This window comes from Triticum aestivum, chromosome 1A, assembly GCF_018294505.1.
Source record: "Triticum aestivum cultivar Chinese Spring chromosome 1A, IWGSC CS RefSeq v2.1, whole genome shotgun sequence".
NCBI lineage: Eukaryota > Viridiplantae > Streptophyta > Magnoliopsida > Poales > Poaceae > Triticum > Triticum aestivum.
In genome coordinates, this window is record NC_057794.1 from 346,847,462 (window position 1) to 346,859,323 (window position 11,862).

The 11,862-nt window shown below is 48.2% G+C and overlaps 2 protein-coding genes across 2 annotated transcripts; both read left to right on the top strand.

The window, feature by feature from the left end:
* Nucleotides 1-4,639, top strand: LOC123050002 (uncharacterized; the record flags this gene model as incomplete). The annotated part of the gene is given in 2 exon segments (XM_044472854.1): nt 1-109; nt 3,354-4,639. A coding segment is annotated over 1 exon segment (774 nt). The 3' UTR covers nt 4,496-4,639.
* Nucleotides 4,640-8,217: 3,578 nt separating this feature from the next.
* LOC123050014 (uncharacterized) lies at nt 8,218-10,898 on the top strand. Its single transcript, XM_044472865.1, has one exon. The coding sequence runs from the start codon at nt 8,678-8,680 to the stop codon at nt 10,142-10,144; it is 1,467 nt and encodes a 488-aa protein (XP_044328800.1). The 5' UTR covers nt 8,218-8,677; the 3' UTR covers nt 10,145-10,898.
* Nucleotides 10,899-11,862: the final 964 nt, after the last annotated feature.

An 11,862-nucleotide genomic window follows, 5' to 3' on the forward strand; every position in this document is an offset into this window, starting at 1 on the left:
CCCCTTGCACCGCCACTGCTCCGGGCGCCCTTTACCTCCGGCGTTCGTCGCCGTCAGGCGTCGCCGCGTCAGTCCGCCGTCCATCCACACCAATCACGGAACCACCAAGGTAGTATTCCTCTGTTTTTTCAACAAATCTGGGTTTTTTTTTTTGCAAACTGCCACTGCCATGCCACATTGCCACTAATAGAAGTTCTTGTAAATTGTACTCCCTCCGTCCCAAAATATAAGAATGTTTTTGACATTAGACTAGTTTCAAAAACGTTCTTATATTTTGGGACGAAGGGAGTAATTGTTTGTCACTGCCACCAATTGTAGCTATAGTTGTAGTCTGAAACAGTGAAACACTCCACTGCCACGTTGTAAATTGTACTCCCTCTGTAAACTAATATAAGAGCGTTTAGATCACTATTTTAGTAATCTAAACACTCTTATATTAGTTTACGGAGGAAGTAATTGTTTGTCACTTCCACTAATTGTAGCTATAGGTTGTAGTCTGAAAGAGTGAAACACTGCCATTGCCACGTTGTAAATTGTAATTGTTTGTCACTGCCACATTGCCTATAGGTTGCTCACTGGCAATATCCTTTGTTGTTTGTAATCTTTCTTAATTGTTAGAGATATTGCCACAATGATATTTTGTTACTATTATCGATGCATGGTCATTGAGTCATTTATTTCGCCATTTTACTGCAGATTTGTTGTTCTATTATATTACTTTGGCAAAAAATAAAATTTAAAAGAATACCCACGAGCAAATTCCTGGCTCTGCCAGCGGGCCACGCGCGATCCATTGGCGCAGCCATACTCAGCCTCAGGTAGGAGTAGTAGCTTATATCTCTTCCTAGGTTCTTCTCCGAAGCATTGATACGTGCACATGTTTTTTTGCATGGTAATACATGTCTCATTCCTATCATAAAGATTAAAGTACAAGTCACGTAAAGACCGACATGACAAAACTGAAAAGATAACAGAACATCTCTGAGCTTTACACCAACGTCGATCACCTGCCTCCGGCACCACAACAGCAGCCACCGAAGAAAAGAATGACGAATCACCTCCTCACCCGAGCTCGACGCGGCTCCATCGCTGATATGCAGCTTTGCGGACCTCCAAGGTGGCTCACCAAAAGTGAAGCCCTTACCGTTGAACGAATCAGACCGGGACAACACCCCGGACACGCCATCGAACTCTAGATCTGACATCCCACTGCGACTAAGACGCCGCAGAAGGAAACCATAGCTGCCATCCACGAATCACGAACTCAACACATGTTCCGTCTTCCAGATGTCGTCGATGCAGACCACAATCTGCATCCGCTCCTGGACTACCCCCCAAGCTCCACGCCGACGCTGGAGCAAACGCCGTCGCAACGGCGGAGCCCGAGGACACAGGTCCACCACGAGGATGCCACCGCCGCCACACCATCCTTACTTGAACAGACTGGTTTTTAAATCCATCCCCAACCATAAGACCGATGGCCTCATCGGGGAAGGATCGGAAGAATCTTTATTCAGCCGCGTCATCGTCGCCATCGAAGTAAAGACGATGAGCAACCTAAAAACCTAGACTATGAGGGAGTAAAAACGATCCACACGCATGGATCCGGCGACCCTCCTCCTCATCGATGACCAAAGTCGTCGGCGGAGGGGAGCCGCCGGAGGACGACGCTGGAAGATTAGCCTTTCCTGACGGCGGCTAGGGTTCCAGCCGCCAGGGACAGGATGAAAACGATCTAATGTTTATTGTAGCGGCGGCGGCTGCTTGATATGTGCACATGTGCCGTGTCCGCGTACGCAGGATACGTGGCCGGTACACGTGTCACCAGAGTATCCTGTTTTTCTGATTTGATTAAAAAAAAAGAGCTGACGCGCCGCCAGGATGCCGGCGACACGGGAGCGCAGCGAGCCCAATAGAAGCCCACCTCCTAACCCTAGCAGCCATCGGTCTTTCTCAGTTCGCTCCATTGCATAGGACATGGGATTCGATCGAGCGACCGCGTGACGGCGCCGCCGCCGCCTGGAATCACCTTGCCGCCTCCTGTAGACTGTAGCCGCCTGCCGCCAGCACGGTAACTTCTTCTTTCTCAAGTCCCTGCTCTCCTTCGGTGCTGCCATGCTGTTGCCTCCTGCCTGTCGTCCTCCTCTAGTGGCGCTGGGTGCTGGCTTGCTGCTGCTTCGCTTCGTACAGTATACTGTTGTTGCTTGCTCCTGCTCACCTGCTGCTGTTGCTGTTGTTCCGGCTAGGCAGTGACATACATACATGGCAGCTGTGGGCTGTAGTTGGAAAAGAGGCATGGATGCAACAAATGGGGCTGTAGTTGGAAATCATGTCACACAATCAGTTATTCTTTGGACTTATTACATGATATTCTATTAATTATTCATATATATACCCGTCATATTGCTGTTTCTATAAATTGCCGTGTCCCCGTCCCCGTATCACATCGAGGGTCGTCGTCGCCGCCTTGTGGGTACTTGCCGCACCATCCCCAAAGTGCGAGAGGCGCTGCTCCTACGAATGCTTTGCTTCCTTCTAGCTGGCCTTGGAGCCCTCGCTTCTTTAATTTCCAGCAAGAAATTGAGCAAGCCTGGAAGGTGGTTAGCACTAGCACATGGCTACTTTGCTTCAGTATTAAATGTTCTACTAGTATAGATTTGATCCATCCATCAGTGATTTAGTTGAGGGTACAGGTTAAGGTTAGAGAAGCCTGCTGCATATCAAATTAAGGCGTAGAGCCTTTTATAATCTCATGTGTATGTTTTATTCTACAAATCCAAGTACTAGTTCACGTGATGTTGCCAAGAAACTATAGTGTCAGTATTATTTTTTCTACTTTTATACAGTACCTTTGCATTTGTTCTTAGGGACTGCAGGTTGTTTTGAATTTTGCCCATACCGTATACCTGTGACCACCTACTTAAAATAACAGGGAAAGTATATACAGAGGCTAAATAGCCTAGAAATTTCACCAAGTATTTTTCCTTCTGTTGGAGCAATAGTACTTGTGTATGATTTGTGGTATAGTTGTGCAAAAATAATGAAACCTGCTACCGCTAGTCAGTAGCCTTGGGTCATTGTTCAGTGAAGCAGCCAGTATAGTAACTGAAAGAGAAGGACCTTACTGGCTAGTATTTGGAAGCTGTATAGGTTAACACAAATTTACAACTGGTGTTTTTTTAGTGGACTGACACTAGTATGATTGGTAATTAAAGCCACGACCTTATTTTTCATTTATTTTTTGACCTGCTTTTTTTTGTTTATTGGCAGGGTTGCTCTATTATATTATTTATTACTATACTTTGATTTGAATTTACTGTTCTTTCTCTTAACGCATGTAATTTGTATTTCAGATAATCGTGTGGTCTCTTAGGCGATTATTAGAAGAAGGGACTGGCAAAATTGATCCATAGAGAAGTCTGTCTTTGAACAATGAACCGAAAATTCCTGTACATGACGGCCATGAACGTCAAAAGGAGTTCATACACTCTGCACCGCATCAAGGCGTCACAATTGTTTTACCCCAAGGGTGCACCTGACTCCGCGGCTGCGGCGGTGGAGGACCGTTCTGTGCCGCCACCAACAATGGCTTTCCACCCTCCTCGGTCCGAGCATAGACGGGAGGTAATGGAGTTCATGCGGCAGCAGCAGGAACAAGATCGTCTGCACAGACGAGAGAGGTCGAGCCGTCTTATATGATGACGGCCTGCAAGCTGTCCGCATGTTGCCAAGCCTCAAAAAGGCCAAGTGGAAATCAGTGCCCCTCGCGGTTGGTGACAACCTGTTGGTCATGGAGGCGATCCCTAAGAACGATCAAAAGATGGAACATCAATCTTTCGAGGCGCTTATGTATGGCGAAAGGCCTAAAATGTTCAAGGGGGTGGACTTTTTCTGGCACTCCATCCCCCCGCCGCCTTATGTCTATGCCCCTGGCTATGGTGTCGACCGTTCTGGTGTGATCACCGCGTGCACTGTGGTCAATGGCTCAAGCATCTTGATATCCACAGAGAGCCTCGGCACCTACTGCTTGGACACGGTGAGCGGTAAGTGGAGCAAGACTGGTGCCTGGCCGCTGCCGTTTAAAGGACTTGCAGAATATGTTCCGGAGTACGATCTCTGGTTTGGTGTCTCGGCAAAGGGTGGTGGCGTCCTCTGCGCATCAGACCTGGGTGCTGCCTCGGCAAAGCAGACGCCGCCGGTGGTACTCCAAGAGTGGGAGGGATTTGCTGCCCCTGAGGGTACCGAGCTAGGATCGCACCTCCTGCACCTAGGTGCCGGTCGTTTCTGTGTCGCCAAGTCGATCATGACAACAAGGCCGCAGGAGACGTGCTGCCAGATGTGCTGTTTCCATGACACTACTGCCATTGTCGACAAGTTAGTGATGTTTACTGGCGTGGAGATTCAGCGCTGTGGCAGAGGGCTTAATAAGGTGATCAAGCACAGATCGTTTCGTTATAGTATGGGCGCATGCAGCATGGCCAAGATACTTTATTAGTCAAGTCGTGCTGTTTAATTTCCCCTCACAGCATGTTCCTAGTCAATAAGAGGGCTCTTCTTTTAGATGCAATAAATAATAGGGTTCTAGTACAGGAATAACCGGATATGCACATCTCCTTTGAAAGCAATATTTTTTACGTCATGTTCCTTGGTGCTCCGATTCACTAGAAAAAGATACAAGAGAGTTGTCTGGTTAATTTCTAGAAACATGAGCAAAAACTGTTAAAAGATGCCCACACAATAGAGCATCTCGACCGACCTGGCTACCCATAAGACACACACACTGTCAAGGTTGCTTACAATTTCACCTCTACCCAAGCAAGCAACTCGAGACCCATTCAAATGAACAACACATGAGAACCTTTCGGCCTATGTGATGCACCAGCATAGCTTGACTTGCCCATCAGATGGCATCATTGCGACCGCGTCGGCCTGCAACGCTAGAAACTCCGACTTCACGGTTAGGACGTGTCAAAGCTCTGACTTCACGATTAGGATGTGTCGAACAGAAGAACATGCCGTGACCCTGTTCTTCTTGCCACCATCGTCATTGCCACACGAGTTGCAACGCCGCCGGACGACCACAGACAAGCGTTAGTCCCTCTGACCAAATTGGAGCAATGGAAGAGCATGTATACCCTATTTAATCATTAGTCATCGCACGCTTAATTAGAAATTAAGACTAGATAAACTAAATTAGCACCAACGGATTTCTTCAACAAGTATAAATTGCTCAACTAGGTATTTTATTTCTTACTCGGGCCTTGTTTGGCACAAGGGTTTTTCCAGCCCTCAAGAGGTTGGGGGTTGTAGGGGATTTGGTGATCCCCTTCCTTTCACCCAACCCCCTCAAATCCCCCACACTCCCTCCAATCCCACCCCTCAAATCCCCCACGTTCCCTCCCATCCCAATCCCCACATTCCCTTGCACATAAAAATATTGTTTGGCAGATTGGGACTGCCTTTGTACTATTGGATAACCAACATAAAAACATGATCTTTGCAGCTCATCACATCATAGCAACAATGGTTCATCACAACCACAACATAAATTTGCCACAAAGATAATTGGATAATCAAAATAAAAATCTGATCTCCGCGGATCATCACAGCAACAACTTAATTTTGGCGGCTGCTAGGCGTCAGCCGGCTGATCTTAGGAAAAGATCAGCCGCCTAGCCAGCCGTTGATTTGCGTCAATAAATCTGAATTGGGTCGCTTGATTCCCTGATAGAACCACGCCATCACTTCCATCCCAACTTTCACCAGCATCACTGCCGTGTCTCCGCGCGACGCCTCCAGCCACCAACAGAGCATCAGCTGTAGCCTGTACAAGCTCCATGCTACTGCTTCCCCGGTGACGAGCGTGTAATTCACCAACATCACTAGTCATGCTTCATTGCTCCACCGACGATGCTCTGCAGCTCCGGCAGCCCGACGATGTGTCATTGCAGCGCCAGCGATGCTTCTGCGATGTTCCGATTGCCAGGCGATGCTCCACTGTCGCACCAACGATCCTCCGGCGTCTCGGCAATGCTCCGACGATCCTCCGGCAGCTCGGCGATGCTCCATCGCAGCACCAACAATGCTCCGACAATCCTCCGACGGCTCGGCGATGCTCCGACAATCCTCCGGCGGCTCAGCGATGCTCCATCACAGCATCGTTGATGCTCCCACGATCCTCCGGCAGCTCGGCGATGCTCCACCGCAGCACCGGCAATGCTCCGATGGCCGAAGATGCTCTGTTGCAGCACCACCGATCTTCTAACGGCCCGACGATGCTCCATCGCAGCCCGAGTGATGCTCTGACAACTCGACAATGTTCCGGTGGCTCAGCGAATGCTCCATTGCAGCAACAGTGATGTTCCAGCGACCCGGTGATGCTTCCAAGTCTCACCCACCTCGCTTACTACTGAGCGTCATAGGAACCAGCAATAAGCTCGACCACCACGTGTCCCATTCGCGCACCAGTCGCAGCATCCCCGGGTGGTTCGCAGCAGCCAGTCGGCAGCCCCTAGCAGGATCATCGGTCCCCCGTCGCAACGGCCGCCCATCCGACACACCCCTGGCTTAGCAGCAGGCCAAAGGCTGTCATAGCAGCTGCTGGTCCGCTCTTGGAGCAGCAACCAATTAAGATTGCCCTCTTATTATTGTCCAGATTTTTCTTAGCAACTGTACCCAAGTGGCTTGTTGAAACCCGTGTTGAGAATGATCCATTAATAGATTTTGCATTATCCATTGTTGAGGCTCTGCGAGGAGAAAGCGAAAACGACAACAAAAATGAAAATGTGGTACTTCTAAAACCTATGCAACAACAGTAGTACACCAAAACCGAATAAGAACCACACTATCTCTGCAATGGCAACTACTTGCTGAAACACGTATTTGCTAGATAAAAAACCACTACTGCTACATTTTCATACTACCAATATAAAACAAAAAAACACAGCACCGTGGATATAAAACCCCACGACATGCATGTAATCCATTAGCCACTGATAACAAAAGCACGCAGCTACTACTGAGAAAGTAAACTACAACTATCCTAGAATACAAAGGCTACTAGCAGGCATCTACACTAAGAACAACTACTGTAGTAGGAAAGGATGCAGCAGGAGTCAAATAAAGGCTGAAGTAAACTACAACTATGCTACGCAACTGGTGAATATTGTACAGACATTATCCGCTAGAGCATGAATATTGTGTTTGTCTGTCAGAGATATCACGATACTTCGGAGTTCAGACAGCATGCACGAAGGCGACCAATGACCAACATGATTAATTAGCAATGAAGAAGAGATGCAACTCTGTTAGGCTGACGAAGCAATCAATCAAGAACTATGATAGGCACAATCACACGAGTATTACATTATCCAGCATTAATGAAGCATTACACAAAAGGTAACCCTGCTAGTGAAACAAAGCTACTAATGATACATTATCATATTATCCAGTATACCATGCATGTAATCAGAAGCCTTATTTTGACAAAGGGAATCCTAGAAGAAAGAAGAAAACACCAGTAGTCTGAACTGCAATGAAACAACACTCAGCTGGGTAAAATCAAGCCCATGCCTAGAAAAGAAAAGAAAACAACAGTAGTCTGTACTGCAATGAAACATCACTCGCAATTGGGTAAAATCAAGCCCATGCCTAGAAAAAGCAAAATAAAAGAAGCACATCCCAGTCTGTGCTGCAATGAAGCACCACTCCCAGTCTGAAAAACAACATTTGCTGTTGTGAAGCCCCAGATCACACCCATCTCAGATTGGATTTGCTCTCACTGTGGATTTGCTGCACTGAAACAAGGAAATCCGCCCTGACGAGCCCCTCTTCCCCAAAATCACAGCACCATTGACTCCCCTCTGCCTCACGAGCGCCGCTCATCGAGCCCCCGCACGTGTACCCCTGATTTTGTATCAAGACCTAGCATTTCAGCTCGATTTGGGGAAGTGTGTTGAATACCTGCGTGGCAGAGCGCCATCGTCGATTCTCTTAGTTCGATCCAGCCGCCGTCGCCGTGTGTCAGGCACAAGTGACAGTGAGGTGTAGCATTTCCGGCAATACCGATTTAGTTAACGGACGACCACGATGGATCCCCTGCGTGGGACTGATATCCACCGTTGGATTTACTTTGCCAGCTGTTGTTGTAGCTTTTCACCTATAACAGCCGGGGTGTGGCTGGGATCGGATCACTTTTTCCCCAATTCTAAATCATGGGCTAGAACCCTAACACTTGAGCTCCAATTACTCCGAATATACATCCGGTTTTGGCCACAATTCGTGCATCTCATACCTATAATTCTCCTATACTAGTTTATAGATCCTCTCGGTCCTCACAAATTGGTATCATGAGCCATCGTTCTTCGGCGGAAACGCTCTGCTGGTGAAATTTTTCGCCGGTAGGCGAATCCCACCCTTTTCGAGAGCGGCAACGGCGAGGCGGCGTTGGCGGCGGGGTCCGACGTGGTGGCGCAGGCGGCGGTGTTAATTCGGGCACAAATCGGTCGAGCAGAAGCGGTTGTTCGAACATCTTGTTCGTTCGGTAAAATTCCGCGTTCTAAGCTCCGATCTGTGTGCCAGGGAGGCGAGATCAGTGGCGGCGGCAGGATCTGTGGTATTGGGAAGGGTTGCTGAGCCTTCAGTGGTAAATTCCGTACCCATACCTCGGATCAAGGCGATGGGGCGTAACAAGGTAATCGATGACACTGATCTCCAGGAAATATTAGCCATACGTGATGAATTTGGAGTCTTGCAAAAGGACAACGGTCAGTTACAGACTCAGGTGTCAAAGCTTCATACGGAGGTGCAAGAAATTGGGTCTAAGCAGAGAGAGATCTCTGCCACTGTAGGCGATGTGGAACGAGTGGTGCTGGACTTGGGTAAACAGTTGTCAGTAATCAGTAATGTCCTGCAAACTCTGGTGAAAACAACTCAATCTACACAACAAGCAGATCGTCCTTCTAGTTCTCAAGAAGTACCCAAATCCCCTACACTGAATCAAGATCACTCTCAAGAACAAGAGGCAAGATTGGAGCAGTTACGAAAACAACTAGCAGCAGAGAAAGAAAAGTCTAAACAATTAGAAGAACTCCAGCTTCAGAATCTGCCACCAATCAGAGTGAATAGAGCAGAGGGTCCTCCTGGATTTGCAAACCAAGGAAGACAGGAACAACATAGTACAGTGGTCACCCCTACAGCAGCAAGACAACAAGTTCATACTCCTGCATTCAACCAGTTCTATCAGCAGAACAGAGAAAGACAAATGTGGCAGGGTTATCACAGAAATTATGAACAAGACATGCAAGCCCAGTTCATGAGAGCATTAACAAAAGGTCCTAAAATGGAGTTTCCCAAATTTTCAGGAGAAGATCCAGTGGGATGGATCAGACAAGGCAACAAATACTTCCAGATGGCTGCTGCTCCAGAAGAGTATAAAGTGTCATTAGCTCAACTATATATAGTGGATGAGGCTGATGTATGGTTGAGAAGATCTGGGCTGCTCAAGAAACAACTCTCATGGAAACAATTTGGGGCAGAAATAGTTAAGAGGTTCTCAGAACAAGGATCATATGATCTTACAGAAAAATTCACTTCCTTGAAACAAGCAAACAACACAGTTGTTGCATATACAAAGCAATTTGAGGATCTGATGGCAGAAGTTCTGGAAGAAAATCCTGAACTAGGAGAAACCTGGTTCATAAGGTGCTATGTCAATGGTCTCAGAGATGGAATTAAATTCCAGCTGAGACCACTGAGACCACAGTCCTTAACTGATGCCTACTGTCTAGCAAAAGAAGTAGAACCCAATCATCCACCTATCAGTGCTATGCCCAAGAAAAATACCAGTACCTTTGTCAATTATTATCAGAAGAACACTGGTGCCTTTCAGAACAAAACTAACAACAACACTGTTCCTGTGCAACAAAATACTCCAGCAAAGCAAGTAGAACACAACACAAACACTTTCACAAAACCGAGGAAAGTGGGAGAATGCTGGAGATGTAGGGACAAATGGGTACATGGTCATAAGTGCAAGTTAATCCCAAATGTTCACTTGTTGCAAACAGATAGTGTAGAGCAAGAAACCTTGGAAGAGGAAGTGTTACATCAAGAGCAAGAAGAAATTCCTGAAGAAGGGGATTAGGCAATGTTCATTACTGCTCATGCATTAGGCCAGCAAATAGCAGTACCTACACCTACTATGATTATTCATATAAATGGAAAAAGAGCAACTGCTTTACTGGATTCAGGCAGCAGTGCTTCATTTATAAGTCAAGAATTTGCTGTTAAAGCAAATTGTCACTTATTGTAGTGAAACCCAAACTTATTGCAGCAGCTGGTGGGGGTAAATTAACTTCCACAGCTGTGGTACCCAACTGTGAATTCCAACTGGCCAAACACACCTTGCAGTACAATTTCAGAGTTTTACCTTTGCCTGGATATGATGTGATTCTGGGATACGATTGGTTTACTCTCATGAGTCCAGTAGTCTTCAACATACCAGAGAACACTTTCAGTTTCTCATTGCAAGGAAAGACAACAGTTACTGCTGCAATCTTAACACACCAGAGAAAGTTAAAGAGGTGCCAGCTGAGAAAATGAACAAATTACTGGATAAGGGAGCTGAAGCATTTTTGCTGCAGGTGCATAATATCATTCTACAAGCTCCTGCTGGTTTCAAAACTCCTCCTCAAGTGCAGAAATTTTAATGGAATATGCAGATTTATTTGAGGAACCCCAAAACCTGCCTCCACATAGGGAGTGTGACCACACAATCCCTCTCATGCCTGGTACTGAACCTTCTTGTAACACCCCGGATGTAATTTACCTTATACGTATCCCAACTCTTGCCGTTTCCGGCGCTAAGTTATTTTATTTCCTCGGGTCGTTGTCATGCATCTCATATCATGTCATCATGTGCATTGCATTTGCATTCGTGTTCGTCTCATGCATCCGAGCATTTTCCCCGTTGTCCGTTTTGCATTCCGGCGCTCCTATCTCATCCGGTGGTCCTTTCTACCTTCTTTTCGTGTGTGGGGGTTGAAAATTTCCGGATTGGACTGAGACTTGCCAAGCGGCCTTGGTTTACTACCGGTAGACCGCCTGTCAAGTTTCGTACCATTTGGACTTCGTTTGATACTCCAACGGTTAACCGAGGGACCGAGAAGGCCTCGTGTGTGTTGCAGCCCAACACACTTCCAATTTGGCCCAAAACCCACCAAAACTTTCTCCATCATCTAGAGCGTTCGATCACGATCGCGGGCCGAAAACCGCACCTCATTTGGACTCTCCTAGCTCCCCCTATGCCTATATATAGATCCTCTCCCGAAATTTTCGGGTCTTCTTCCCCAAACCCTAGACCCCCTTCCTCTCCGCGCGCCGGACAACGTCCGGACGCGCCAGACACGTCCGCCCGCTTCGCTCGGACCAACCGCAGCGCGCCACGTGGGCAAGCGTGCCCACATCACCGCCGGCCCGCCCGGGCCCAAGGCCGGCCCTCTCCTCCCGCGACCGGGCCCGAGCCGCAGCGCTCCGCCCTCCGCCTCCTTCTTCCTCGCCGGCGCCGGACCCCGCCGCCGTCTACTCCACGCCGCCGCATGCCATCGCCGGCCTCACCGCTCCGGCGAGGCACCGCCTGCACCGATGCTGCGGCCGCGCCACCGCACGTCCCGGCGAGCTCCTCCGACGCCCCGCTGCACCGGCGACCCTCCCGGATCCGGCTCCTCCTTCCTCCGGCGACCTCGGCCCAAGTCCGGCGACCTCGAAGCTCCGGCCGATGATCCTCGACATCCGCGTTGCTACAGTACCCCGGCCAGATCTGGATCCAAATTTCGGATCGGTTGACTTTCTCCCTGAAACCCT